Genomic DNA, 26,387 nt, shown 5'->3' on the forward strand with positions numbered 1-26,387 from the left:
AATGTCACTGTTTCTTGTGACCAATCTATTCTAGGGTTGTGTGCCTTCAACCATGGCATTCCTAAGATGATCTGTTGTTGGCCCAATGGCACAACGTCAAGCTGTATAACCTCCGAATGTTGGGTCATATTCATTCGTACTGGTCGTGTCTCCTGTGAAACGTTCCCGTCAGATCCTGCTAGCTGTCCGTCAACTAGCTGCAATTGGTAGGGGTTTTGTTTCTTCTGGAGTGGGACTCCCAAGTACTTTGCAGCCTCTGGTGCAATAAAATTTCCTGTAGCCCCTGAATCTATCATGGCTTGTTGTATTTGTCCGTTTATCTTGACTCTGCAGTATATTTGTCCTGCTTGTCCTGTAGCATTCAGCTGTGGTGTAATTTGCTTATTCTCGCTATTCTGGATGATCTCATCGGCAAATGTTACACGTCGAGGCTCTTCCTCTTCTAGATAGACAGCGCTTGTCCCTGATATAGCTCTGTCATCAAGTAAATCCCTCCATAGGGTGTACCGGTAGTTCCCTCGAGTGACTTTCATTATCGTACCCACGACTGGTGGTGGTAATATGGCTTGAGCCTGGACCCGGTGTTCTTTTCCTACTCTTCTGCATAAAAATAGAACCTGATTCTCATTTCTTTCAGATGTGTGGTGATAAAACACTTCCCATAGCTCTCCTCTGTCTGGCCACTGGAGGTGATCGGTACTGATCCTTTCTATGAATGATGTGTTCGTAGTGATTCCAAACCATAGAATTCGATGCTGATCGACGTACCGAACCTCATACGATTCGCCCTCTTCAGCGTCTGTTACGCTGAGGTCCTCGTTCATAGTTCCTTCGGCTGTATCTCCAAATTTCCAGATACGACGGTTCCATTGGTCAATTTCCCGAATAGACCATGATTCTCCTAACTGCGGGTCTTTGTTTACCCATGAGAGACATTCGTCCTCTTCTTCTTCTTCGTTTCTTTTCCGGATCATCATTCCCACCTTTGTGGTGCGTAGCGTCGAGTTCCATAGGGTCTCCATATCTCTGTGGATTGTAACGTGGTCTTCCCTCATTCTTGCGGTAACGCTCTTGCTTTTGATTTCCCTGGGGTTTGTATGATCTTTGACTTTGTCGATATCGGTAAAGACGATCATCTGATTCGATGGAGTCCTGGATTAGGTCGTTCAAGTCTACACTCTCGGCAGATCTTTCTAACTCCAGTCTGACTTCTGGTTTGAGTCCTTTACGATAGTGACTCATAATGGCGGTTTCGTCCCACTTGGTTGTTCCAGCATATCTTCGAAATTCCGTAGCATACTTCAATGCTGATCCTGTCTGCTTGAGGTTGAAGATCTTATCTTCCGCTACCTCTAGCTCATTGGAGTTCCCGAAGATTCTACGAATCTCTGTCTTAAATCCTTCAAAACTGTTGAAGATTGTTCGAGTGGGTTGCATGCGATCCTGGTCGTCATGCTCGAAATAGTCTCGTAAATATGGTTGAATCCGCTTGCTTGCTTCTCCTCTGAGATATGATACAGCCCATACACTCTTGGATTCCTTTTCGGTGAACTTGTCTTCGTTGAATCTGAAGTAGATTTCAAGTTGTAAGAGGAAGGTGTCGAGTTCCTGTCGAATTCCTTGGTATTTGTCTGGTAAGGCAATCTTGAGTGTTTCGTTGATGGTAATCTCCTTGGGAGCGTCGGTCATCTCGATATCGTTGATGTCGGGTGCTTGTGCCTGACTGCTCGCGGATGTATTGGTGGGTGCCATATCGTCGGTTGGTATTGAATTGGTACTTGAAGCAGAAATGGTGCTCAAAGTGTTACGGGAGCTGCCTCTAGGGTCACGTGGAAGTGTCTAGAGATCTCTCGAGGTGGTTTAGACTAGACTTCAAGTAGGAATTCAATAAGGTTGGTAACTGGTTGCAATTCTCGTAACTATAGTAATGAAACTAATGATTGTTCTTGAGCACGAAGCTCTATATTGTAATGAAATCCCATTCCCTTATATAGACCTTCGTTCTCTGTTGTCCCACTGCTTCCCACTGTGTCCCACTGGGCCTTACTCAGTGGGACTCAGTGGGACACCTTGGTCAGGTGATATTTTAATCAATCTAGTCATGTGACGACCTCGGTCGTAACAGTCGGGTACCCTACTTTCAGGCCACCTCCCTTTTGGGCCACTTTTTATACCAAAAATACAATTTTTAATTTTCTTATTCATGGATAGAATTCACTAAAATTTATATATATATAATTTAAATCATTTTTAGTTTACCTTAAAAATTTCAGATTTTTAGGAATTTTCTATATTAAGATCTAAAACTTTAAAATATCGATTCTTAAATTTGTATAAGAATCATATACAAATTTGAAATTTTTATAAAATCTTTAATAATTTTTTAATAAAAATTATTAAAAATAAATTATAAAATAAATTATAAAATTTTATTATAAATTTATAATATCTTTATTCTAAAGGATTCAGAAAAAAAAGAAAATTTCTTATAAATAAATACTTAAAAGAATACCCTCAAAATTATAGGGATTATTTATACTATTCTAAACTTATTATATATTATATCTCTATATCTATTAATTTTTTTTAATTTTTTTTTTAATTTCTATATAAATTTAAATTCAAAACTTTCAAAAAGATATATAGTTTTCTTTTGATAATTATTATTAAAAAGTTATTAAAGATTTTATAAAAGTTTCAAATTTATATATAATTCCTATACAAATTTAAAAATCAATATTTTAAAGCTTTAGATTTTAATACAGAAAATTCCTAAAATTTTCAATTTTTCAAAATAAGTTTAAAATAGCTTAAATTATATATATTCAAATTTTTATTATATTAGATTATATATTGATAGAGATATTAATAAATTAAAAAAGCGATTTTTGGTATAAAAGAGTGGTTCAAAATAGAGGTAGCCCGAAAGTAGGGTGGTTGACTTATCCTTCATCCAGTCGCTTTAAGTGTTCGTGCAATGATATGATTCAAGCAATTGCTTCCAAAAAATTTACTCCAGCATCTCAGGTAAGAATTATTACCTATCATTTACTTTACTCTCACCACATTCTTAAGACAATGATTATACACACACAACACGATAGTCCTTTATACTCATCATACTCCCCAACAATCTCGATCAATATTCGAGAAACTATGAGGATCCATCAGCACGATATCTCTTCCTGCTCACTTCACACAACTCCACTTCTTCACCTCTCACTTCCTCACCCTCATTTCCTCGCCATCTATCTACGGTCCCCTACTACCCTCCCTCTCCCTCACATAATCTGAAAGCCCTCTAACCATTACATATCAACAAGACCCTCAACTTCGCGTCTATCCACCGAGAGCGCCTGACAACGCATAAGTCATATCCGTTTCCACTCGCTGCCATGGTACATCGCATTCATTTGTGCTCATACGATTCCTTCCTTCGCCCATACAATTTCACCACCCCTCACTTTATCGTCTCCTTCTTCCCCTCTTCCCCTCTCTTCCTCTTCCCCTCCCCCTTTCACCTCCGAAACTCACCTCCAAACCCCAAGTAAATACACGTCAAATCCACTCCCCATCCATCCATCCAAGTCTTCCAGAGCTCTTGATTTCAACATGTCTAGGTTTCCAGACATCCATCCATAGTCCATTACAAATCCACAATTCTTGAAGCAACCCAACAGCCCATATGACTTAGGAAGATTGACCAACGACCATAGAACTTCCTGGCATGATGGTCAGTACATCCTCAGAACAGTATACAATAATCTACATGTACACACATTTAGCAATATCAACCATCTCTCAAGATATTGCAGATGTCCAAACACGTTCAAATGATCATAGCAGACATATAAAATCATATCTTCTTGAATATTCGAATAGTAAAACTTCACAAACTTATATCTAGTTACATCACAACATGCAACATCTCCCTCATGTCTCTGGCACAGTTTTCAAACATTTACAATTGGATTTAATTCGATTCAAATTATCCCATTATCCTTACTAACCTTTGTGACCGCAAACCCTGGTATATTCGACAATCTTGAATTTTGCGTCTTTCGTTCTCTGATGTGAAAAAAGCTCCTCCCCGTTTCTCTATATCAGTACATATCCTACATTCCCAACTTCGCAATCACCAATCCTGGAAGAGACATTTGTTTCCAATCCTTGGACTTCCTTCCATTCTTACCATCTCAAGCACCTGCACTATCCTGTCTCAACATTTCCGCAACATCTGCATCCAAACCCTCCATAGCATCCCCTCCCATCTCCGGAAAATCATCATTCAATTTCCTCTTCTTAACGCTACTCATCGAGTTGCTGCGTCCATAACTAGTAGAAACACTACTTAGCAAATCCAAACCGGAAGTTGGTGACATGGACATAGATTGGGATGTGTAAATCGAACCATTAGTAGCAGCCGCAGAGGTATTAAGGTCAAAGTCTGGAAGTGACTCTTGTTGAATGGTTTCTTCCTTCATGGGGCGCAATGGAGGTGATAGAGGTTCGACTTCCGGACGATCAGGTTCAGATTTAGGAGTACCCATTTTGTTTCCTGGACTGCCATCTGCGGGTGTGCTCTCGCTGCTGTTTGCGAAGCTGTGCATAATAGTATCTTCCACGTCCCTCTTTTTAATGTCGATTTCGTTACGTCGCGAGGAGAGCAGATTGAGCTGAGCCTCTTCTTCTGCTAGGGCATTACGGTTTGTCTCTAGCAATTTCTCCAGTCCTTCGATCAGCAAGTTACGCGATTTAATAACTTCAGCCACAGCTCCTTCGGCGTTTGCCAAAGTCTTGAGGAGCCCATTAAGTCGAGCAGCATAGACTGGCGCAGACGGAGTTGGCGTGTTGGGATCTGTGAGCTTTTCGTAATCATTGTTCGCAGAATTCGTAGAAGTCTTTGTAGAAAGTACCAATTTGGATATTGTTTGCTGGGGTCCTACAAGAGGTTGAAGTTCGCTTGGCGCCGACGATGAATTGTTGGAGAAAAGGGATCCGCCCAATCCTCTCCTGTTTGAAGATCTTGATTTCTCTAGTTCTGCGATTATCAGTATAGGCTATTTCATATTCGCAGAGGGACCTACCCTCGATTCGAGCCTCGACCGCCTCTTGTATAGGGATTTCGAAAATCTGTCTTTGTCTCCACACTTCCACGACTCTCTTCAGCTTATTTTGGACATCGCTTGTAGCTCCCTTATAAGCGGTAGCAGTAGCCTCCGCAATTACGGGAGAAAATGCAATGAGGAAATCATCCTTGCGCCGGGCTTTGGATTGTTGTGCGACTTCTGTGAAAGATACAACCATTAGACAAGACCTGGGCAAATTGACCATACATTTGCACAATTTGGGAAGTAAGGATATATTGAAGTTGAAATGGAGATATCTTACCGTTTGCGAGGTATACCAAATTCAATCTCTTGTTACTTCCAGAATCCTTCAATTTTTGAAGCCAAAGTTGTCCAGTACGGTCGGCATATCTCCTAGACAAAGGATAAGCACATTGAAAAGACGACGAGGTCAATAATATTTGCATACCTATGAAACATAATCCATTGCGCAACGGTGACCTGAAAATCAGATTAGTCGGCCATTCATTACCTGGGATCCAAGAACGGCACTTACAATACTCTCCTGCGTCTCGTTCAAAGCAGAAAGTTTTGCCAGAACGGCGTCATCGTTATAGGCCATGTTTCCTACTTGGGACTTGATGGAAAGGAATGGCGAGTATTCAATGGAGTTTTTGTTTGTATTCAAGTGTTTGCTTGTCGGCGTTTGCTTGCTCAATTGAATTTACAAGGTAAAAGAACGGCTTTGTTATACACCAGCAATCCAGATATCACTTATTAAATGGCGAAAATCAGTAGATGAAAAGATGAAAATTTCCAGAGATAATCTCTAGATATTGATGATCTTTTATGCCTACTCGATTTGATGCGAAAAGGGAAAACTCAGTTGAATTGTGAGTTCTTATGTTGTTTGCATCTAGAGTTCCTTCTCAAGCTCTCCAAATAATCCTTAGTGTCGGTAACTTCCGTACTAGCACCCCATGGCTTTAGGCGCATGTGTATCAGGCATTTGGTATCATCGCATTATTAGGAACAGACAGCTTGCGATTTCGAATCAAGAGTTACACATAACCAATACCTTAGATTTCAATATGGCTGATAGATTCCCTTCTCTTGAGGACTTTGACTCTGGTGGTAAGTTCACTTTTAGAAATTAAATGGAAAGTAACATGTATGCTTTATTAACAACACGATTTACAGCGCAAACAACTCAAGGCGACTCTACTTTCGAAGGAGGTGCCGATGATTTCCTAAGTCGTGAGAAGGCCCTTTTGGGTGACGATGCGGATCAATTTGCTACTGGCAATGACAATTCCGCATTTGTAGAGGATGATGATGATGATTTATTGGGTGGAGGTGGAGGAGAGGATGTTCACGAATTCGAGAGTTCTTTCCCTGCCATTGATACTCGCAACGAGGTATATCATTTTCCCATTACAATTTTCATTTTGAAGAGAAGCGAATGCTCACAAAGTTAGAATGTTTCACCAAGCGGACAAATCACCAGCACATACACCAATTACCAGCCCCAAGTTTCCGATGAGGAAGAGCCAGAAGTCATCAAGCAATGGCGCGAACGTCGAGATCTCCAACTTCAAGCCCGCGAGGAGAGATCCGAAGAAAAGAAACAAGAAATTATCAAGACTGCCCAACAAAATATTGATGATTTCTACGAGAATTACAACACCAAGAAAGAGAAGACAATTGCACAGACTCGTCGTGAAGCTGAGGAGTTCTTGGCAAGCAGAGAAGATACATCTGCCGGTGGAACTAGCTGGGAGCGTATCGCAAAATTGGTTGATTTGAGTGGAAAGGGTGCTAGAGGTGGTGCGAATGGTACTGGAAAGGATAAGTTCAGAGAACTGTTGATGAGCTTGAAGAAGGACGAGAAACCGCCTGGTGCTACTGGATATTAGAGGGGGTTGGTTGGGTGGATTGGGTGATCTCTCTATGGACTTGTAAGATCGTACAAGATGGTTGTTTATTTCATTCAAGAATTGCCTAATCGGATCTTCTGGGCAAAGGGGCGTTAAAAATGAATGGCACAGACACGCATACCTATTAAAGATTTGTTTATAATACCTAACATTGCTCCTAAATGCTGGACTTTGAATTGTGATTACTATTTACTCATTGAGAAAGTTATAATACCATTGCTGGTTTCAAGCTTTTCTTTAAATTGCACTGCATGTTTCCTTTTCATATCATTTCGTTAATTCCTTCACCATCTTCCCCTTTCCTTGATCCTGACAATCATTCCGGATCACCGTAATTCTCATCCAGCGCTCTTTGCCTCTCCTGTTCCTCAAATTCCTTCAATGCAGCCTGTCCTTCCTCGGTTGTGGCATCAATAATTTGTTCTTCAAGTTGCAGCATACCGCCCTGGATATGTGTTAGCAGGCCATATGAACACAGATACTAGGATATGAACTTACCTCGCTGAGCTGGCCGACAACTTCTTCTGCTTGTTCGACACTCATTTTGCCCAATACCTTATTGACTTCATCCAAGCTACCGCTTTCCAGAGCTCGTTGCAGTCCAGGTGGGAATGCATCAAATAATTCTCTCGATTTAACTACCTCTGGATCCTCACTTGTCGCAGGTGGAACAGTAATGTTGATAGTGGTACCGGGATCAACAGCATGAAGTTGGATTTGTTCAACTCCACCTTCGGTTCCCTCTTCAGCTGCTCTCTGCTTCTGGATCTCCCTAGCTCTAGTACGGACTCTATCAAATGTTGAGTTGACATCATCAAAGAAGACCTTTTGGGCTTGGTGGCCCTTGGTAGTGATACGCTTAAAGAACAAGCCAACCCCATCCTTTCCTAGGGCTCTGCAGTATTGAAGCAATAGAGCTTGATGGACACATTGCCTAGCATAGTCATCCTTGTTTGCGATTGCAGAGTTAAATGCCAAAACAAGTAAACCATCCGTCTCTCTTTCTGCTAGTACTGACGGATTCGAGGAGATGTACTGAAGACATGTACGATAGTCACCCATCTTGATTTCTGCAAATTTCTTTCCGAGCTCGCTAGCTTCTACGTCATCATCTTCTTCCTCTTCATCTTCATCAACATCTGCATCGGCGCCCGAGGATTGTTCGCCAGGCTTCGAGCCATCCTTATTGGCGAGGGCATGAGGATTCAGGACTTCTACAGCTTGGACCTTCTCTTTAGGCTTCTTCGATTCTGTGGCCGCTGGTTTTGGGTCTGCCTTTGCTACAAAGGAGCTGTCAAATCCAGTATGTATGCTCTCACTAGTGATCTTCTTGCCCTCCTCTTTCTCTAAAGTCTCCAGTTCGACCGCAAGTTGCTTTTGAAGGTCCTCAACCTTCTCTTGATGTACTTTGATTTCGGCGAGATACGCCTCGAATCGATTTTCTGGTTTGTCCTCGTCGACCTTCGTTTTAACTTGGTCAATAAGCGCCGCCATCATTTTAGAGTATGTGGGTGGTGCCTCCTTGACATGAGTATGAACCCCTTCTGGAGGTGGAGGTGGAGAGTCATCTTCGCCAGTTGATTCCATCAATGCTTGAAATGCAAGATCATCCGGACGTTTATCAGTCTGAGGACTGTAAGATTTTAAAGCAACAAGAAGAGCATTTATCCTCTTGAGAAGTCCATCGTTGACGATTCGCTCATACTTGTAGGTATCTATTTTATTCTTTCGCTCATATCTCTGCTGATGTATTTGATTTTGTTTTGCTCGGATGAAAGAGCGCTTATCAACATTGGGGTGAACTTCAACATCTGAGTCGTCGCTCAACTCGAGTGCATCCTGACATTTTGTCAGCCTTGAACCTTCAGCCTTTCGAAGTGGGGGATGGACGACGATGAGGGGTATGTGTTCCGATATTGTATATGGGATGACCTTACCCATTTGCTATAGTTTATCGGCATGTTGGCGATGATTCAGGGAGTATTTGTGATTGTACTCTTCCAGTATTCTTGAAAGATTCTTGAAGTTGTGTTGTTGAATATTTTTCGAAGCTGTTTTCAGAATTCCTTTCTATCTTTATCACTCTTTGAATCGAATGTTCTACAACAATTCTCCTTTGCGCCCAAACATTCCAGCCGAGCAAGCTCAAGCCAACAGCGTCAAAATCTAGCCCCACGTTTGGCTTTCGTAAGCCGTCAATCAAGATGGTGATTGGTCAATAAATAATATGATGGGAAGGAAGCGATGACGGAAGCTAAATCTAGCAATAAATCTAAAATATGCTCCTAAGAAATAATGTTACCCGTTTAGAAGAGAAACCTTCAACCTCCAATTCTTTTCAACGCGTTTGAATCATTCATAATCTTTATACTCCCACGCAATAATGACAGCTCGGCGATTATATCTTTCACAGCTTCATCGGTGAATACAGCGGATGTAGTACACAATCCGAGCATCATAATTTAACAATGCGGCGCACCTTGACATCAGGCAATGGTTGGGGAGGGGCCTCGATCTGCGATATAGCTTTCAAGCAAGTTTCGAAACCCATTCCAGCTCCCGCAGCTTCAAGATGGACTCCCTCTGGACCTTCTCTGGTTGCAAAAAGATTTTCATCCGGCTTCAAAATTTCGCCATCGCCATTGAGCCCCGCGTCTAAGCCAACCCCACAACTATCTACAAGCCGTCTTCTCCAACAAACAAGAATTGGTTCATCATCTCCATGGCGACCGGCAATATCTCAATTACGACCCTTCAACAGTGCATCGCCTTTGCAAGATTCGCCGAAGGGCTCAGATAGACAGGATCATATCACACGAGAACGGCAAAGGCGCGAGGAAGAGGAGGAAGATAATATTGATGAGCAAGGAGATTTTGCACGAAGTGAGAAAGCTTCTAAAGCAACACAAGTCAATTTGAGCGCAAGGTTACAAAGTAGTGGGAAGAAACAAGGAAATACAGCTGCTTTTGGTGAAATATGGAGATTACTCAAAATTGCTCGACCAGAGGCGAAATGGCTCGGTCTGGCTTTTGTATTCCTGCTGATATCCTCATCAATCACCATGTCAATACCGTTCTCTATTGGAAAAATTCTCGACTTGGCTACGAAAGATCCCTCGGAAGGCGAAAAACTTTTTGGACTAGATATTTCTCAATTCTTCATTGCTCTCGCCTGCGTTCTGACCATGGGCGCTGCCGCTAATTATGGACGTATCATTATATTGAGAATAGTTGGAGAACGAATTGTAGCCAGACTTCGATCACAATTATACAGGAGAACTTATGTACAGAATGCGGAATTCTTTGATGCCAATCGAGTTGGAGATCTTATTTCTCGATTGAGCTCAGATACGGTTATTGTTGGAAAGAGTATTACCCAGAATCTCTCGGACGGTTTACGAGCCATTGTTAGTGGAGGTGCTGGATTCACAGCTATGGCATGGGTGAGCTTAAAGCTTACAAGCATCCTGTGTCTCATGTTCCCACCTGTCGCAATCGGTGCATTCTTTTATGGTCGAGCGATCAGAAATCTTAGTCGAAAAATTCAAAGGAATTTGGGAACTCTGACTAAAATCGCCGAAGAGAGACTCGGAAATGTTCGCACAAGTCAAGCTTTCGCTGGTGAGACACAAGAGGTTGGCAGATATAATCAACAAATCAAGAAGATATTCTCATTGGGAAAGCGAGAAGCATTGATCAGTGCAACATTCTTCAGTTCCAGTGGATTCTTTGGTAACATGACTATCTTGGCATTACTATACACTGGTGGCTCTATGGTTAAGAACGGTATGATAAGTATCGGTGAATTAACGTCGTTCTTGATGTATACAGCTTATGCTGGGTCAAGTTTGTTTGGTGTCTCCAGCTTTTATTCGGAACTCATGAAGGGAGTTGGTGCTGCCAGTCGTCTTTTCGAGCTTCAAGATCGAAAGCCTACGATTCCTGCAACTGTTGGTACTAAGGTTAAGTCTGCACAAGGTGTCATCAAATTCAACAACGTCTCTTTCGCCTACCCAACTCGGCCAGCAGTCACTATTTTCGACGGTCTCGACTTTGAAATCCCTTCGGGTACTAATGTGGCAATTGTCGGACCTAGTGGTGGAGGAAAATCTACGATCGGTTCACTTTTATTACGATTTTATAACCCTACAGAGGGAACAATTACAATTAACGGTCAAGATATAACAAAGATGAATGGAAAGTCTCTTCGCCGTCGTATTGGAATGGTTGGTCAAGAGCCTGTTCTTATGTCTGGCTCAGTTGCCGAAAACATTGCCTATGGAAAGCCCCATGCTTCGAGGTCTGAGATTATCGCAGCTGCACGAAAAGCAAATTGTCAATTCATTGGCGACTTCCCTGAAGGTCTCGACACACAGGTTGGAGCACGTGGTGCCCAATTATCCGGAGGACAAAAACAGCGAATCGCAATTGCTAGAGCTTTGCTCAAGAACCCTGATATTCTTATACTAGACGAAGCAACATCGGCTTTAGATGCTGAATCCGAAACCTTGGTTAATTCTGCTCTTGCGGCGTTACTCAGAGGACATAATACAACAATTTCAATTGCCCATCGTCTTTCGACTATTAAGCGCTCCGATCACATTATTGTTTTGGGCAATAATGGAAAGGTTGCTGAAACTGGAACCTACAATACTTTATCAAACAACCCCAACTCGGCCTTTTCGAAATTGATGGAGTGGCAAATGAGTGGAGGTGATGCAGCAGATCACAGACCCGTTGAATTAGAAGGTCACTTCACAGAGTCCGAAGAAATCTCAGACGACTTGTCGCGTATGAGTGACTCTGATGCTATCGAGGGGGAAGCGATCGAGGAAGGAACTAGGGAGCGAAAGGAAAATAAAACCAAGACAGAAGCTGTTTTGGAAAAGACGAATAACAGAGCGAAGTAGATTAAGAGAGAGTTAGCAAACGAAACAGAAGGAAATGTATGGATATTAGCCTTCGGTTTCTTGTTTGTTCTTGGGGCGTTTGTAGAGTACGTGGATATAGCATGGGGCTCTTCACGGGCCCCATTTACCACGCAGCGGAGAGATAGGAGGGTTAATTACTAGCGAGAGTCTGATACCGGCTTATTATAGGTATATCCCGAAAGGGAGAAACACAATTGTATTATACTCCACTCATATGATAATGTATTGAGTTGTACACTTTCCTTGAACAGTCTATGACTTTCATCTTTTTGCTATGCTAGCGCCAAAGACACATGTTGGGCTTTGTGAACCTACCTATTGCAATGAATAGGGTTGATATAGACTTTCGAAATAACGAATTTGAAGTGTGATAGATTCGAATGTTTGGGGGAACCTCAAACAATTGGTAGCAAAGTAATCCGATTGTCCTCTATTGATTGTTACGATCACCAATATTTGAGACGAAAAAGTTTCACTCTTTATTGACATTTGCTACAGCATGGAGTTGGTCCACAATCGAACAATATACTAGGCACTTAGCAGAGCAATATCCTCAATATGCTCATTACGCTACGGGTCTCCTGTTTTCAACTTCTCTTTGTCTTTTGTTATGTGCTATCGCACTTCTGGGTTTTGCACCCAAGGCTCTTCGGGACCTGATTCCATTGTTTTTAATAATCTTCAATTTTCAGTCTTTAGTTGTTGTTCAACGTGCACTTCCAGGCAAGAGCCAAGTTGGTATTCATTGTCCTTATGCTCGCTCTTGGGATATTAGCTCTATGTCATACCGGTACATGGAAATTGACTACCAAGCTTGGGCTTTCGGAAAAGTATCTCTGTATGCCTCGGTTCTCGTCGAGTTGGCAATGAGAATCTCAGTGCGGATAGTGGGGTTTCAAAATTGTACTGTATGTTTTAAGGTGCAGCGTTGACGAATCGGCTCGTAGGTGGTGGATTTGGTTGTGGTCATGCACGATGTGTTTGCTCTGGGGACTGGGTAATCAGTTGCTGGGAAGGATATTGGTTTGGATATGGCTATGCATGATCCCAATTCTTGTGTGGAATTCAACATTTATGATTAATGGCTGAGTATTCCCGCAAGAGTATAGCTCGAGTATTAGACGAGCAACATGTACTAGACGAGTGAACTTCCATCAGCGTCGTCGCTTTCTGCGAGAATTCAGTTGCGCGCCAACCTCTCAAGTTCACTTTTCGTCCGCGTTTATTCGAGGCTAGTCCTACATTGCGTGACGCTTTTTGGAACGTTGATAAAACATCGTTCCGCTGACCATTTCCTCCACAGTCTGTCTTTACAGAGACACTACGTCTTCGCGGAATCTTCAATTTGATGCGGATCGTGAAAGAGCCTATCACTATAGACAGCTTTACTCTGAACTAGGATGATTGCTACAAGCGTCTTCAAAACTAGCCCATCATAACGAAGTGGCTGAGTCTCGTGTAGGATGCCCAGCTACGGAGTTTTGGATCGAGGGAAATATCAAGTATCAAGATAAAATGAATCAATCTGGTAATGTTACCGGAGCTCGGAGGTTGCAACGGCTGCGCGCCCGAGTGACTTTTGTACTTTTGGTATGCTATCATGAGAGAGAGTATTCTTTTTCTTCTATCCGCTGAATACATAATCATCCTTCGATATACCCAGGTCGACACTTTACAAAGCAGGACATATCAACAACGAGTGATTTATTGATCTCTAAGTTAAATTCCCAGATTATTGGGCAGGATATGCTAGACGGATCCTCATCTGATTGTCCAGCTCAGAGCTGTACACGTTTTAGTGGAGTAGCAGCTCAACTGCCAGATCGCGGTCTCACGCGAATTGCTTGACTTTAAGAAAAAGGTCAGTAGCAGCGGAATTTATCTATCGACAAAGCCTTTAGCTTTAATGGCTCAATTATGATTTTGCCTCTGGATAGTAGAGGAATCCAGTGCGCAACACTGGGACCAATGAAAAGGGGCTAAGCGAGGACTCGGAAATTTTTACAACTGGACTCTTTAATACAAGAACTCTCCTACGAATAGACTTCCACGTTACCATTATTACTCTTGGAACTCCTCATCTTAGCTGTCGTCATTGAAAAGTCTACCTTAGGATGAGGTATTCCGTTCCAATATAGCATGAACCGATCACACAACATACATGGTAATCGCGTTTCCCATGATCCCAAACAGTTCTATAATACATACATTCATCCTCTGTGTGCATCAAGACCCAGGGATCACCCAGAACAGTATGAAGGCAGCACTTGTAAGTCTTTTCAAGGTGCTTCCTGATCAGATCAGGCAAGGCCTTTAAAAGGCCCAGATTGAGCTAGGTGCTGTAAGTGGGGAAACATTCGAACATATTTCCTCTTCGATTCCAATACTTTATTTCAAACGAGATCTCTCAAATAAGAAGAGATCTTAGCCGCATGTTGTTAAGCCTTGCCTGCCAGCCAATGGGTTTGAGATTCATCAGTCCCGACCTGGTAAGACGCCCTTACGAATTGTACTCGCTTACTGGAATTCATCTGTGGTGAATGCCCGTATGAACTAGGTATCTTTGTTCCTGGTGGTAGCCTTGGTCCATAAGATACTGCGCAGCCATTAATATCTACTGTAGCCATTCTAGAGATGTTCTTACTATGTCTTAACATACTTAGAATAGAACTCAACCCTAACCCTCAATACGACCCCATCTCAAATTGAGCGATGGTATTTTCTATTCTGTAGGTACCAGAGTATAGCTACTTAGCTAGGTAGCTCTTACACCACTGCATTCAATTCACTCTTCCACGCATGAACAATCATTCATCACCGAGAATATTGGACCTGAGCCTAAAGAGATATCGACTATCATTATGCCACGAACGGAATTCACAACAATGTTCGCTTAGGTGAAGGGGGGCATCCTTGGCACACTTCACAATATTGTGAAAGTCTTTGCTGGTCACAAGTATTCTGGCGCGTACACTGTTGAGGTGATTTAGGATGATTCAAAATACCCCTGTTGACTCCGCAGTCGAATAGAATATAATATAGAGGGCGCGCGCCAGGCGTAAGATTTCGGTATTCTGTTCAGCTTCTCAATAGTTCTTGAATTAAGACATCAAGTCAACTTCCTGGATGAAATATTCCTAGTCTTCTGATAAAACACATTCCTCAAGTTTCTTCTTTCCTTCCGACACTTTCTGCTCTCTTGTCAAAATGAATAAAGTGACGACGCCAAGCTATAGCTCTGATCTAATATTGGGACCGTCGTCTCTGGGTTTGAATGTAAGTTCCACTCAGAATATACAGCCATATCATGTTCTCGCCTTTCATGATCATCATCGTCCGTATCAGCATCGTCTCCTTTTGGAATTCATACAAATTAGCACATTTATGACCGGGCGGTCGAAAAACGCCTCTCGTTTGTGACTTCCCAGGCATTTTGAAAAAATTATATGGTAAGCCCTTGTTCCCTTACCTCGCTTGGAGTAGTAGTTTCGTTGAGTCTCTGTAGTTACATGGAACCATAGCAACATTAAAATACTCCTCAAAAATAGCACTACCCTAATCCTTCAGCCAACGAGGTACAAAACCAAGATTCTCGGTCAATGAAAACGGTGGCACTGACTTGGTATCTGAGGCTGGCCGTACTTTAGTACAGATTAATCAAGTATGGTGATATTGACCTTACATCATACGATATAGCAAGATTGACTTTCTGTCTAAATTCCGGCTGGTTCCAATCCCGATTGCTAGTTGAAGACCATACAATGGAAGTTCTTGTATGTGTCTATATAGACACGATTAGACTTTATTGAAGTCAACTTTCCAAGATATTTAAACTCTGACTAAAGTATAAATACTTGGCACCGTGCTGCAACTTCCCCAGCCAAGGCCATTCGTTACTGTCAACATGGTTAGTGGGGATGAATGGATGATCTCGATTAGCTGTTTCATCTCCGAAAGTTGACTCTAGGTTTCTGTGACTGGCAATTTTCTCAAAATTATCAGTATTTATAATACTTGAGCCTTCAAGAAAATTCTCTAGACTCCATGCCTTGGTCTGTTGCTACGACTTCACTTTTTATAGTTGCTAAAAAATTGAGTTTATTGAACAATGACTGGCTCTTTGCAGCGTCTCTTCTCCAGGATGGAATGAATCTAGAATACCACTAGTGGGTGCACGAACTGATAGAATACTTCCAGAAGTTACTTGGCAATATCTGTTGAAGTTTTACCTTGAATACCTTGGGATTTGATATAATAATTCAATACAAATGGAATAATGAAAACATAGATTCTGATATCAATCAATAGGAACATAAATTTGTTATAACTTTTGAGAACTGAGATGCGACCCGTCATTCAGCCCACTCACTAACGGAACTTGAGTTCTTACTTCAGATAAGAAAGCAGAACATTTGCAATAGGGCATATAGCAACCCAGTTGAAAGGATAACACTTGGGGCTAACGCTCACTTATCACGGATATTTCGGGTTCTATTAGAGTGGCTCGCCTTATCGGGATGGGTAACTCTACCCGACTACTAACATCGAAATACTTTCTCATGTATGGAACCACAAAACATCACTTGAATCGTGGTCTCCAAGATTACCCCGCATCAAGAGAGCAGTCAACCAAAGTTAATCGGTGTCGTATAAAGCTTATGAAGAGAAAGCAAATCTAAATTTACTGCTAATAAGACCAAGATGCGCGAACAGATGTAAGAGCTTAGAACATATAAGAATGAAGAGGCACTGATTCGGCATCAACATAGTCGTATTCCGTGCATGTGCTTTAGTTTAAATAAGCTGCTGTTCTCTGAGCAATTCCATATCAAAAGAGGATGTGGAAGGAATACTCTGAAATCTTCTGAGCGAAAGATTGCTGTAAAGTTAACCTGGCTCCCCTCTAACTGAAGTTCAACGTATTTAAGTGAATGAATCGAATGACCTCCTGTCCGGTCACTTCAGGGGCTCTGTGTCTCGTGAAAATCATCATCTCCAACTGTGGGCGCCGATGTGGTCCGTGCAATATACCTTGAATAGAAAGATCAGATTAATGCTTTTTAAGTCACATTGTTTATGAAGCAGGATCTTGATTCTGAATCTCGATTTTACATAATTGAAAGGAGAATGAAGATTTAGAAGTAAGATTTAGAAGTAGTACACATTACTACACTCAGATTTTTGAAATAGAAATAATGCTGATTGGATTTATATTAGAGAACAAGCATGAATGTCTGACCAAGTTTTAAGAATCCTAACGATATGGTTGGTCAATAAGCTTTATTGGCACTTGAGGGATACATTGAGATCAACGCTGTGTTCCATTTTTTTTTATACATTTTAGGGGTCTGTGCTGTGGGGTGCTTGGGGTGCTTGGAGGTTCGGTAGTCATGATGCTCATGTGGAGACTGATGCGCGGATCTTTTGGCCACTCGAGCCTCTTAAACGGATCTGTTCTGGGTGGCAAATTCAACTAATGCATAAGAACAACCTCTCCCGCAACCCTTTTGATAATCCCAGGCACTGACTCAAAAAGCATTGATATAGTTCTCGCAAATTAACGGTGTAGTCATTAATATGGCTTGGACGCTTGCAAGCCAATCGTCTTTGCCATGCTCACGGCAATGCGAGAGATCTCTGACATCCATTTGGTACCGTGACTTTCGGAGATGTCTATTCTATTATGACTCGAGTGATTAAACTTAAATGTTGATATTAAAGTAAACTTTAGGTAATACTAATGCCTTACTCAATTGACAACATGGGTTGCTAGACATGATTGAATTTCTAACATCGATGATGGGAAACTTTATCGATTTGAGAGCAAGCGTGCCAAGAGGAGGCAAAATCACAAAATGCGGGGGTTGTGTCGATTATATTGCTTATCATAGACTGATTGGCAGCGATCTTTCCTTCTTATGGCTTACTGCTGATAAAGATTGCGGTTTGTTACTCTCGATGCCAATCATAAGTCTTGGGTCAATTGTGAGGGGATTTGCCAAGCATCACATTCTGGGGAAATTATGCTTACTTGATGCAGCATGATGTAGGGCCAAGTGAATGTTGGTCGTTATCTATTCGTCTCGCTTCGTGATTGTACAATCTCGAGCACATGCTTGACCAACTGGAGTCGTTACCTGGAGGCGAAGGGCACAGTAGTCATCTTGATAGGTCCACACATTGATTGTTCTGTCGATCATCAAGCCCGGGCGTTTGCGTCGACTCGAGAACTTAGGCAGTATGACGTCTAGACCTTGTTGGGACAAGGTCTCGCATTAAAGAAAGATCTAATGACATGAACTCAGCCCCTTGAGGAGTCAGTGTGTATCTCACAAGCAATTATATAAGGAAGCTTGTACCCTCGATCAACAAATTTAGATTATCATTCATACCATCAAACAACACAAAATCATACACAACTTTGATACTCACACAAATTCATTACGCACACAATCGCGTATCATACAACAATCAATCAATCATACACAACTAGCAATCATGGATCCCAGACTTCAAACCGTCGGCGAGCAAAACGCTCTGTTCACAGATCCATTCGCAGAACAGGCCATTGGGTCACCACTCAGTATGTTATTACCTTACTCACTCTCTCGAGGCTATCATCAATTCAGAGACTAACCTATCATCTAGAGAAAGTCAACACAAGCACAAGCTCCTCCTCCCATCTAGACTCTCCTTTCGATGATTTTGCACAAGACTGGAAGACTACAACCCACGAACGAGACAGCTGGGCTACACGTGAGAGACGACGTTCTACTGCGTTCGGAAATATCAGCAACTCTGCTTTCATGGGTACTCATCACGAAGCCAAACATGGTCGCAGCGGTAGTTCATCACATCCACGAAAAGGATCTGTTCTAAGCATGTGGTCAGACTCGAACGATGAAGAGCCTGATGACCTTCTAGTGAGGGTATCAAGTAGAAAGTCCGAGGGGTCTGAGAGGGAAGGAAGAAGAGGAAGTGTGTTGAGTTTATTCTATCGCAAGAAGGATGAACAAGGAAAGGATATCATCAATTCCGAGGGGCGCTAAGACATATCAACTTTGACAGTGGATGATAAGCTTCTGTTTGGACTGTTGTATATGGCGAAATATTTGATACCTGGGTAAAGCCCGCTTTTTGACGATGATTTACGAGTTTACTTGGCTCACACATTGTATTATATAGAGAAGATGTACTGTACATTGGGATTTTCTGTGGAACTCGGGATGAAATACCGAAACATTTGGATTGTATTATGAATCAAACGTATTTTAGATTCTTCTTCAAACTGGCTCTGTAATACTGGAGGGAATTGTTAAGATGATTTTAATGCCATACATCTAATTCTCGAATTTTGAAAAACTTGAATGGCTCACTGCCTTGTTAACTGTCAAGTTTAGCCTAAACTTCATCTGTTCATCTCACTGTCTGGAGGGGAAAAGCATCATAGATTGTACTTCCTTGGCGCGGGTGAAACTTTCATGCCGTTATCTTTCCTCTACTACCACACCACAAATGCACATGAATTTGAACATGTGCCAGTAAATACTAGCTGTAGCACGTAAAGAAAACTAAGAGTACGTACCGCACAACGTACTAAGAACATGGGGAACCAGCCAGCCCCACGGTCCCTCCACAAACTCTATTTCCCACGGACTCGTTTTTGTGTCCACTTTTGTCCACCAGATAACATCAGCCCTTTTAAGTAACTATCAACTTAGTGTGATTCGGGTCTTGCTACTTCCGTTCGTCCAACTGAAATCGAGACGGAGCTTTCCATCGGTATTCAGTTTGTGAGATAGTAATGGTATCTCTACTTAGGTGTGTTTGAAAACTTAATTCCCGCAAGTAAGACATGGAGAAAAGATTATCAAGGAATGGCGCAATACAAAGAGAGTTTGACTAATGATGAATGTGGGCGCGGGGTATTCGCGATAGCTTTGCCAAGCCTGTAACTAACCATCATAGATAAGATAAGGTGACGACGCCGTTGCATTGACAGGTGCGGTACGAAAGCATGTTTTTGAAGGGAAATTCCGAAGCTGAAACATAAATAGGCTATTTGGCCACGTGTGTCAAGTACCATATCTTAAAGCAGATGCGGGGAACAGAATATTGAGTGCATATAATAGACTAAATACTGTGAAGTTATACGGCTTTTCCAGCTGCTTTGAGCATTGGTAATGTGATGGTGAGTTCGTTGTTGCACTAGCTGAAATTCTCCCCCTTTCATGATATATTCGCTTATGTTGCTTCCTTCAACCCCTCTACGTAGAAAAGTAAGGCGGGCACATTTGACCACGTCTTGATACTTCCAACATGCAGGATGATCTTGACTGTACAACATCAACACAATACCTCAGACAATATGATTGTACGACTTTGATACCGCATATTATGCAAGTGCAACTACACAGATTGTCTCAGAGCCCTATGCCCAGTAGTGCAGAAATAGAATAGAAAGCTCTCATAACCTCCTGGAGACCTCAAATCTGTATAGGATCAATACAATATATGCGATAACATTATTATTCAAGCACATGATTTGACCTAGCAAAGTAACTCTATGCCATACGCAAAGATTCCACAAAAGCCTTCTTAAGGAGAATGTTCTCGCAGGCTCAAAAACACATCGAAAAAAGCCAAAAGAAAGAAGAACTCAAAAAAGCAGTGAACCAGCCGTGAAAAATACAGAAGTTGTCGCGAAGCTAGCTCGGCATGAACGACATTAATTACACACCAAAATGGAATCACTCTCAAGCATTTGACTCTCAAATTGGAATTGGGACACTGAAAGAATCCAAATGCTCAATCCTTATTAGAATAAACAAAGCTTCCGGTGTGCGTATTTGATTGGCACACTGAAAGATACTGATAAAAGATTTCAAAGGTTTGCTTGGCACACAACTTCTTCCACCCATCACATGACTATCCCGCTAACTCATAAAAACGGCCGTGCACGCACAATCGGAAAGGAAAACCCATTTTCCCATCGCGAATATTTCCACCTTATACCAAAAAACTATTCAAAACCTCATCTCAACTCTCTCATTCAGAAATCAATTAAAAATCAATCAACAAAGCAAAAAGAGATGAATGAAATCATGACAAGTATTGGACTAGCGGCGAATCGAACGCCGGACCTCTCCCATGCTAAGGGAACATTATACCACTAAACCACAAGCCCTTATTTGTGCTCGGAGTTCCATTTTCTAGAATATAAACTAATTTCATCTCTCACTCTAGAAATAAAACCTGGTAATGTAACTAATAGTGATTTTAATCAAATAAATTCCAATTTCTGTGAAGGAGTATTATAAGAGGATTTAATTCTATCATTTAAAACATAAAGTTAAAAAGAGAAGAAAAAAGAAGAACGAAAACGAAAACGAAAACGAAAAGAAGATATATAAGATTTGAATGATCTAAGGAATAATTATAGAAGAATTCAATTCTTAACTTAGAATCTAAAGCTAAGAAGAAAGAAACTATAGATAGAAAAGAGAAAGGAGAAGAAGAGAGTCCTAGACTATATATATAAGAAGTATTACATGTCTACTTATACTTTAATTAGTCTTTACGAAAACTAACTTTATAATAGTTAAGAAGTTTTTGAATTATATTTAATAAAATGATTTACTTCTAATGATTTAATTATCCTCTAGATCGTTATAAATAAGCTTCGTTACTTGATAGGAATTTTATTAATTAATTAGATTATTAGGATTTTGAAAGTTCTTATAACATTTGAATTATATTCTATAATAATTATCGAAATATTTATTATTATTCTATAAATAAACGTTATATTCTTGATATTCTTATATATTCTATCGCTTTATCTCTTTTTGTTTAAAACTAATAGATGTTTCCTTTAAAATGATTCTTAATTCATTATAAAATCTCTCTTTATAATAATAACAATTATTTTTATTTAATATATAAATAAAATAAAACTGAAGAGATAGTGTAAAATTATATATTAAATCCTTATATTTTCGTTTTAATTTATTCTATTTAACTTTAAATTCAAATTTAATAATCAATTTATTAACAAAAGATTTTCGAAAATCATTATACTTAGAATATTTAATTATAAAATACTTTCATATGATTTTTTTGTAAATCAAATAGCAATTGATTAAAACAATAATTAAAAGCTATTATTTTAAAGCTTAATAACCTCTATATTAATATTATTAATACCCTGATATAAATATATATAATTAGTCCCCTACATTAATAACATTCATATTATAATTATAATCATTAAAAATCATTAATTATATTATTTGAAACCCTATTTATAAAAGTTCATGATTTTCGATTATTTTATTAACAAATTTTAATATTTTGAAGAAATTTTTTTAGGTTTAACTTATTATTCTTTAATATGAAAAATTATGAAAAATTATGAAAAATAAATCATATAGTTTTTAATAAATTTCATTCGATTTTCAATCTAATTATATAACTGTCGGAACACGTGACCAACAACATGACATTACATGTTACGCTTTATCTTACTTATATACTTCATACATAAGTGAGAGTAGTACATATATATAGATATAGTAATTCCCTTTTCATATAAAGAGGGTAGATAGAAATAAACAACCCTTTTACCTATACATATTATGTATATACACCTTACTAAGTCTGCCTAATAATAACTATTTATATAAACTAAAGATCTTATAATTTAAGAATTAGAAGTATATTCTATAAGTTTTGATGAATTTTAATGTGATTTTAATAAGTGACTAGTAGTAGTGCTCGGTGACTATAAGTTTATTTTTAATAATAATAATAAAGCTTAATCGGTCGGAATATTATATTATACATTTATCAATTAATAGTCAACTCTAAAACACTTATATTAAGAAATTAAAAATCTTAATATAATCTAATAACAAACCTACCTATAAACAAATATATTAATATATAAAATATAAATTAGCAAATTAATATCTTATTCTTTTATAAACATTACTTATTTCAGAAAGTTTAATACAATACCTTATATAAATCTCTTCGAATCTATTCCTTAATATAAAACACTGTTACGGGAGCTGCCTCTAGGGTCACGTGGAAGTGTCTAGAGATCTCTCGAGGTGGTTTAGACTAGACTTCAAGTAGGAATTCAATAAGGTTGTAACTGGTTGCAATTCTCGTAACTATAGTAATGAAACTAATGATTGTTCTTGAGCACGAAGCTCTACACTGTAATGAAACCCATTCCTTTATATAGACCTTCGTTCTCTGTGCTCAGTCGGATCACAAATGATCCCTCTGATCCGATCAACTGGATCACTAATGATCCCTCTGATCCGGTTACCTAAGCGTCGGGGTCACGTGACGTCTATTGTGGCAGACCATCGTAACAAACACATAAAAAGAAATACATTAACATTCTTATTATACTTTCAATAAATCTTAAGCTTAAATTAAATATAAATTAATATAAATATATCTAAATACAAATACAAATAAACCTCATTTATTATTATAAAATACTATTAAAATATTTATAAATTCGAAAATTCTTCCATTTTCGATATTCGCACATATAAATTTATTCATTTTACAATCGATTCTGTTATTTTAATAAAAAATAGAAATAAAATAAATTGAATACATCATAATATTAAACATTGATTTATAAAATGAATTTTAAATCGAAATCAATATAATTTAAAATTCGAAGCAAATGCCTACTTTCAAAATAAAAGAGATATTCAAGTATAATATCGCTATATTAATAAAATCAAATTCCATATTAATTAAAATTATATTAATAAGAATATTATATATTACATATTTATTGATTTCCTTATTATCAATATTATTTATAAAGTTGTTAATATTCTTACTCAATGTACAAATCACTTTCGTAGTTCATTTATAACGGTCTGGAGAATAACTTAATTATTTGATAATTTAATTTCTTTTCGAATACTCTTTCTTTATCTCTTTATTAAGATATACTCTAAAGAATATATTACTTGATTAAATCTCTATGTATATAATTAGAACTTCTAAATTTCTCTTCCTATTTTTTTCTTTCCCTTTAGCTTTAGATTCTAAGATGGAATTAAATTCTTTTACGATAGCTCTTTATAAATACTTTAGTATCTAATTATTAACTATTTCGAGAGTACTTATATATAAACTATATTTAAAGCTATTGTTTTGAATAATTAAATTATCATACTTAAATAAGAGCTAATATAATTTATAATTTGTATTTGAATTTTTTAATATAATTTGAAGAACTTTATACTTTAATCTATAAATGACTTATTTATACTTCTATTATATTTAATTCATAATGAAATTCATCTAGTAATACTATATGTCTAAGACTATAATATACAGTTTATATATTAGAATCAAGTCAATATAATATTAAATGAAAAGCCTCAATATTATACATTAGTATATAGTTTAAATTCTAGAATGAGAGATACATAACGAATTGACTTTATTCAATTCTTATAGAGATAAATAATATTATAAAAGTATATATAGTCTAATATATTAATAATAATAGCGTATTAGGAAAAAAAGAGAAAAAGAATAGCTAATAATGTTTTTAAGTATTTATATAGTAAATATTAAATAATTAGCTTTTAGTTTAATGAAGGAAAAGAAAGAAAGAATGAGTAATATATCTTAAAGTTAATAAATAATATTCTATATTAAGAGTTATAGAACCTCCTCATCGTATAGATTTCGATTTCCCTACTAAAACCATTAATTTTTCAGCTGTTAAGACCCCTGTTTCTTTACTAAAACTACACATAAATGATAAAAAGAATTCAAGATCGATTTATAATTAATTTGATTATATACAAAAAAACCGGTGTTAGTGTACTAGAGATAGAAGATAACTCAAGCTTTGCGGATCTAGGAATAGATTCACCTATGAGCATCTCTATCATTGCAGATTTCAAGAAAAGGACTGGGAGAGCACCGCGCAAAACGCATATTATTTGGGCGAGTAAGGGGCTGAACGACAGTGCGAATTCGGAGGAGAGGAACGATCGGGTTACAGGAAAGGCGGCAATGAGGCCGGGGAGCGGGGGGAAGAATATATGAGGCAAATGGAGTTGGGAGTTTTTGAGGAGGAGTTTAAGAGTTGGTTTTTTGGAAAGAGGAGGGATTTTGGGACGAATGGGTGGGAGGAGTTATTGGTGAAGGGGGATATTGAGGTTCATAAGGTTGATGCTGGTGAGTGGCTGTTTGGGATGTTTGAATTTTAAAATATGCTAACCTTTGTTTTTAGATCATTTTTCGATGGTGGTGCCGCCTCGTGTGAAGGAGTTGGGTTCGGTGTTGTTGGAGATCATTGAAGATTTTGCGAGAATTGAGGCAGAGGAAGAATAGAGTAGATTGGTGATACTAGTTTTATATATATAGAATTCTAAGAGGGAATAGATTCGCAGTTACATTTAGATATTTGTCTGGTCGTGTTAAAAGGAACACACACACACACACACATATATAAACATATCTGATATTCGATCATCTGAATCCTAGTGCCATCACCTCACCCCAACCCAACTCAACACGAAAAGAGATGGTCAAGCTTGAAACAATCAAGCCAATTGGCTATTTAGATCTCAACATTCGCGCAATGTATAACGATCAAGATTGTAGGTTTCAAATTCCTATCCTGCAAGACATTCTTCAAGGCCGCGGATAATGTCACGTACCCAGGCATTGACATCTCTGAACACCAGATTTGTCATGTCACATTTTTTTTTTGTAAATGTAGGAAAAGGATAGATATTATTAAGAGAGAAAAAGAGAGGGAAATTATATAATAAAGAGAGAATTAAACCAGCCGTGAAAAGCTACATTGAAACTCGCTTTCATTAAAATAATATATGATTCTTATACATGAGTTTAAGTTTGAGAAGGGAAATCGTTCAAGATTGATTGAATCATTGATTCGTTCGTTAACATCCTGTATAAGTCCAAGACTACGTAGGACGACTAAAGACTATGAGTCTCTCCCATACTGACGGAATATTATAATATTAAAAAACAAGCCCGATCTGTTATTTGATTTGATATACTATGAGCACGAAAGAAATATATGAAGAGATTATAAAACGAAGAGGCCTAGGTAAAGAAGGTTGGGTAAAATGGATAAGAGAGCGGGGAAAAGGGAATGGAAGAAGATGAAGAAGAGGGAGACGAGTGGGGGGTACCTAGAGAATGGCTGTGGAGCGGAGCGGGGTGGATGTCAGATGGTGCTCTAGCAACTTAAAAGGAGAGTCTCGGTAAATAAGGAGAATCATTCTATTGTATTGACTTAGGTACTCTATCAACAAAGGATATGAAAGATAATTCTTGACCTCATCAGTATGCGTAATCTCACAATGCCCACTCATTGCTTGTACCTCAATCGCTATCAACACATGAAATCTCTTTTTAATCTT

General features: G+C 38.9%; 5 protein-coding genes across 5 annotated transcripts; 3 read left to right on the top strand and 2 right to left on the bottom strand.

Moving 5' to 3' along the window:
• Positions 1–4,196: 4,196 nt before the first annotated feature.
• EAF01_011622 (uncharacterized protein) lies at positions 4,197–5,691 on the bottom strand (the record flags this gene model as incomplete). Its single annotated transcript, XM_038919880.1, has 5 exons — positions 4,197–5,041; positions 5,088–5,288; positions 5,392–5,483; positions 5,539–5,570; positions 5,626–5,691. 5 exons carry the CDS (start codon positions 5,689–5,691, stop codon positions 4,197–4,199), a joined length of 1,236 nt encoding a protein of 411 aa, XP_038764584.1.
• Positions 5,692–6,160: 469 nt separating this feature from the next.
• Positions 6,161–6,985, top strand: EAF01_011623 (uncharacterized protein; the record flags this gene model as incomplete). Its single annotated transcript, XM_038919881.1, has 3 exons — positions 6,161–6,203; positions 6,270–6,487; positions 6,548–6,985. The coding sequence occupies 3 exons, from the start codon at positions 6,161–6,163 to the stop codon at positions 6,983–6,985; spliced, it is 699 nt and encodes a 232-aa protein (XP_038764585.1).
• Positions 6,986–7,322: 337 nt separating this feature from the next.
• EAF01_011624 (uncharacterized protein) lies at positions 7,323–8,967 on the bottom strand (the record flags this gene model as incomplete). The annotated part of the gene is made up of 3 exons (XM_038919882.1): positions 7,323–7,451; positions 7,505–8,845; positions 8,944–8,967. The coding sequence occupies 3 exons, from the start codon at positions 8,965–8,967 to the stop codon at positions 7,323–7,325; spliced, it is 1,494 nt and encodes a 497-aa protein (XP_038764586.1).
• A 507-nt stretch (positions 8,968–9,474) lies between these two features.
• Positions 9,475–11,916, top strand: EAF01_011625 (uncharacterized protein; the record flags this gene model as incomplete). The annotated part of the gene is made up of 1 exon (XM_038919883.1): positions 9,475–11,916. One exon carries the CDS (start codon positions 9,475–9,477, stop codon positions 11,914–11,916), a length of 2,442 nt encoding a protein of 813 aa, XP_038764587.1.
• A 6,357-nt stretch (positions 11,917–18,273) lies between these two features.
• On the top strand, positions 18,274–19,317 carry EAF01_011626 (uncharacterized protein). The gene is made up of 2 exons (XM_038919884.1): positions 18,274–18,520; positions 18,586–19,317. Exons 1-2 carry the CDS (start codon positions 18,436–18,438, stop codon positions 18,984–18,986), a joined length of 486 nt encoding a protein of 161 aa, XP_038764588.1. The 5' UTR covers positions 18,274–18,435; the 3' UTR covers positions 18,987–19,317.
• Positions 19,318–26,387: the final 7,070 nt, after the last annotated feature.

Source organism: Botrytis porri (genome assembly GCF_014898465.1).
Source record: "Botrytis porri strain MUCL 3234 chromosome Unknown BPOR_023, whole genome shotgun sequence".
Classification (NCBI taxonomy): Eukaryota; Fungi; Ascomycota; class Leotiomycetes; order Helotiales; family Sclerotiniaceae; genus Botrytis; species Botrytis porri.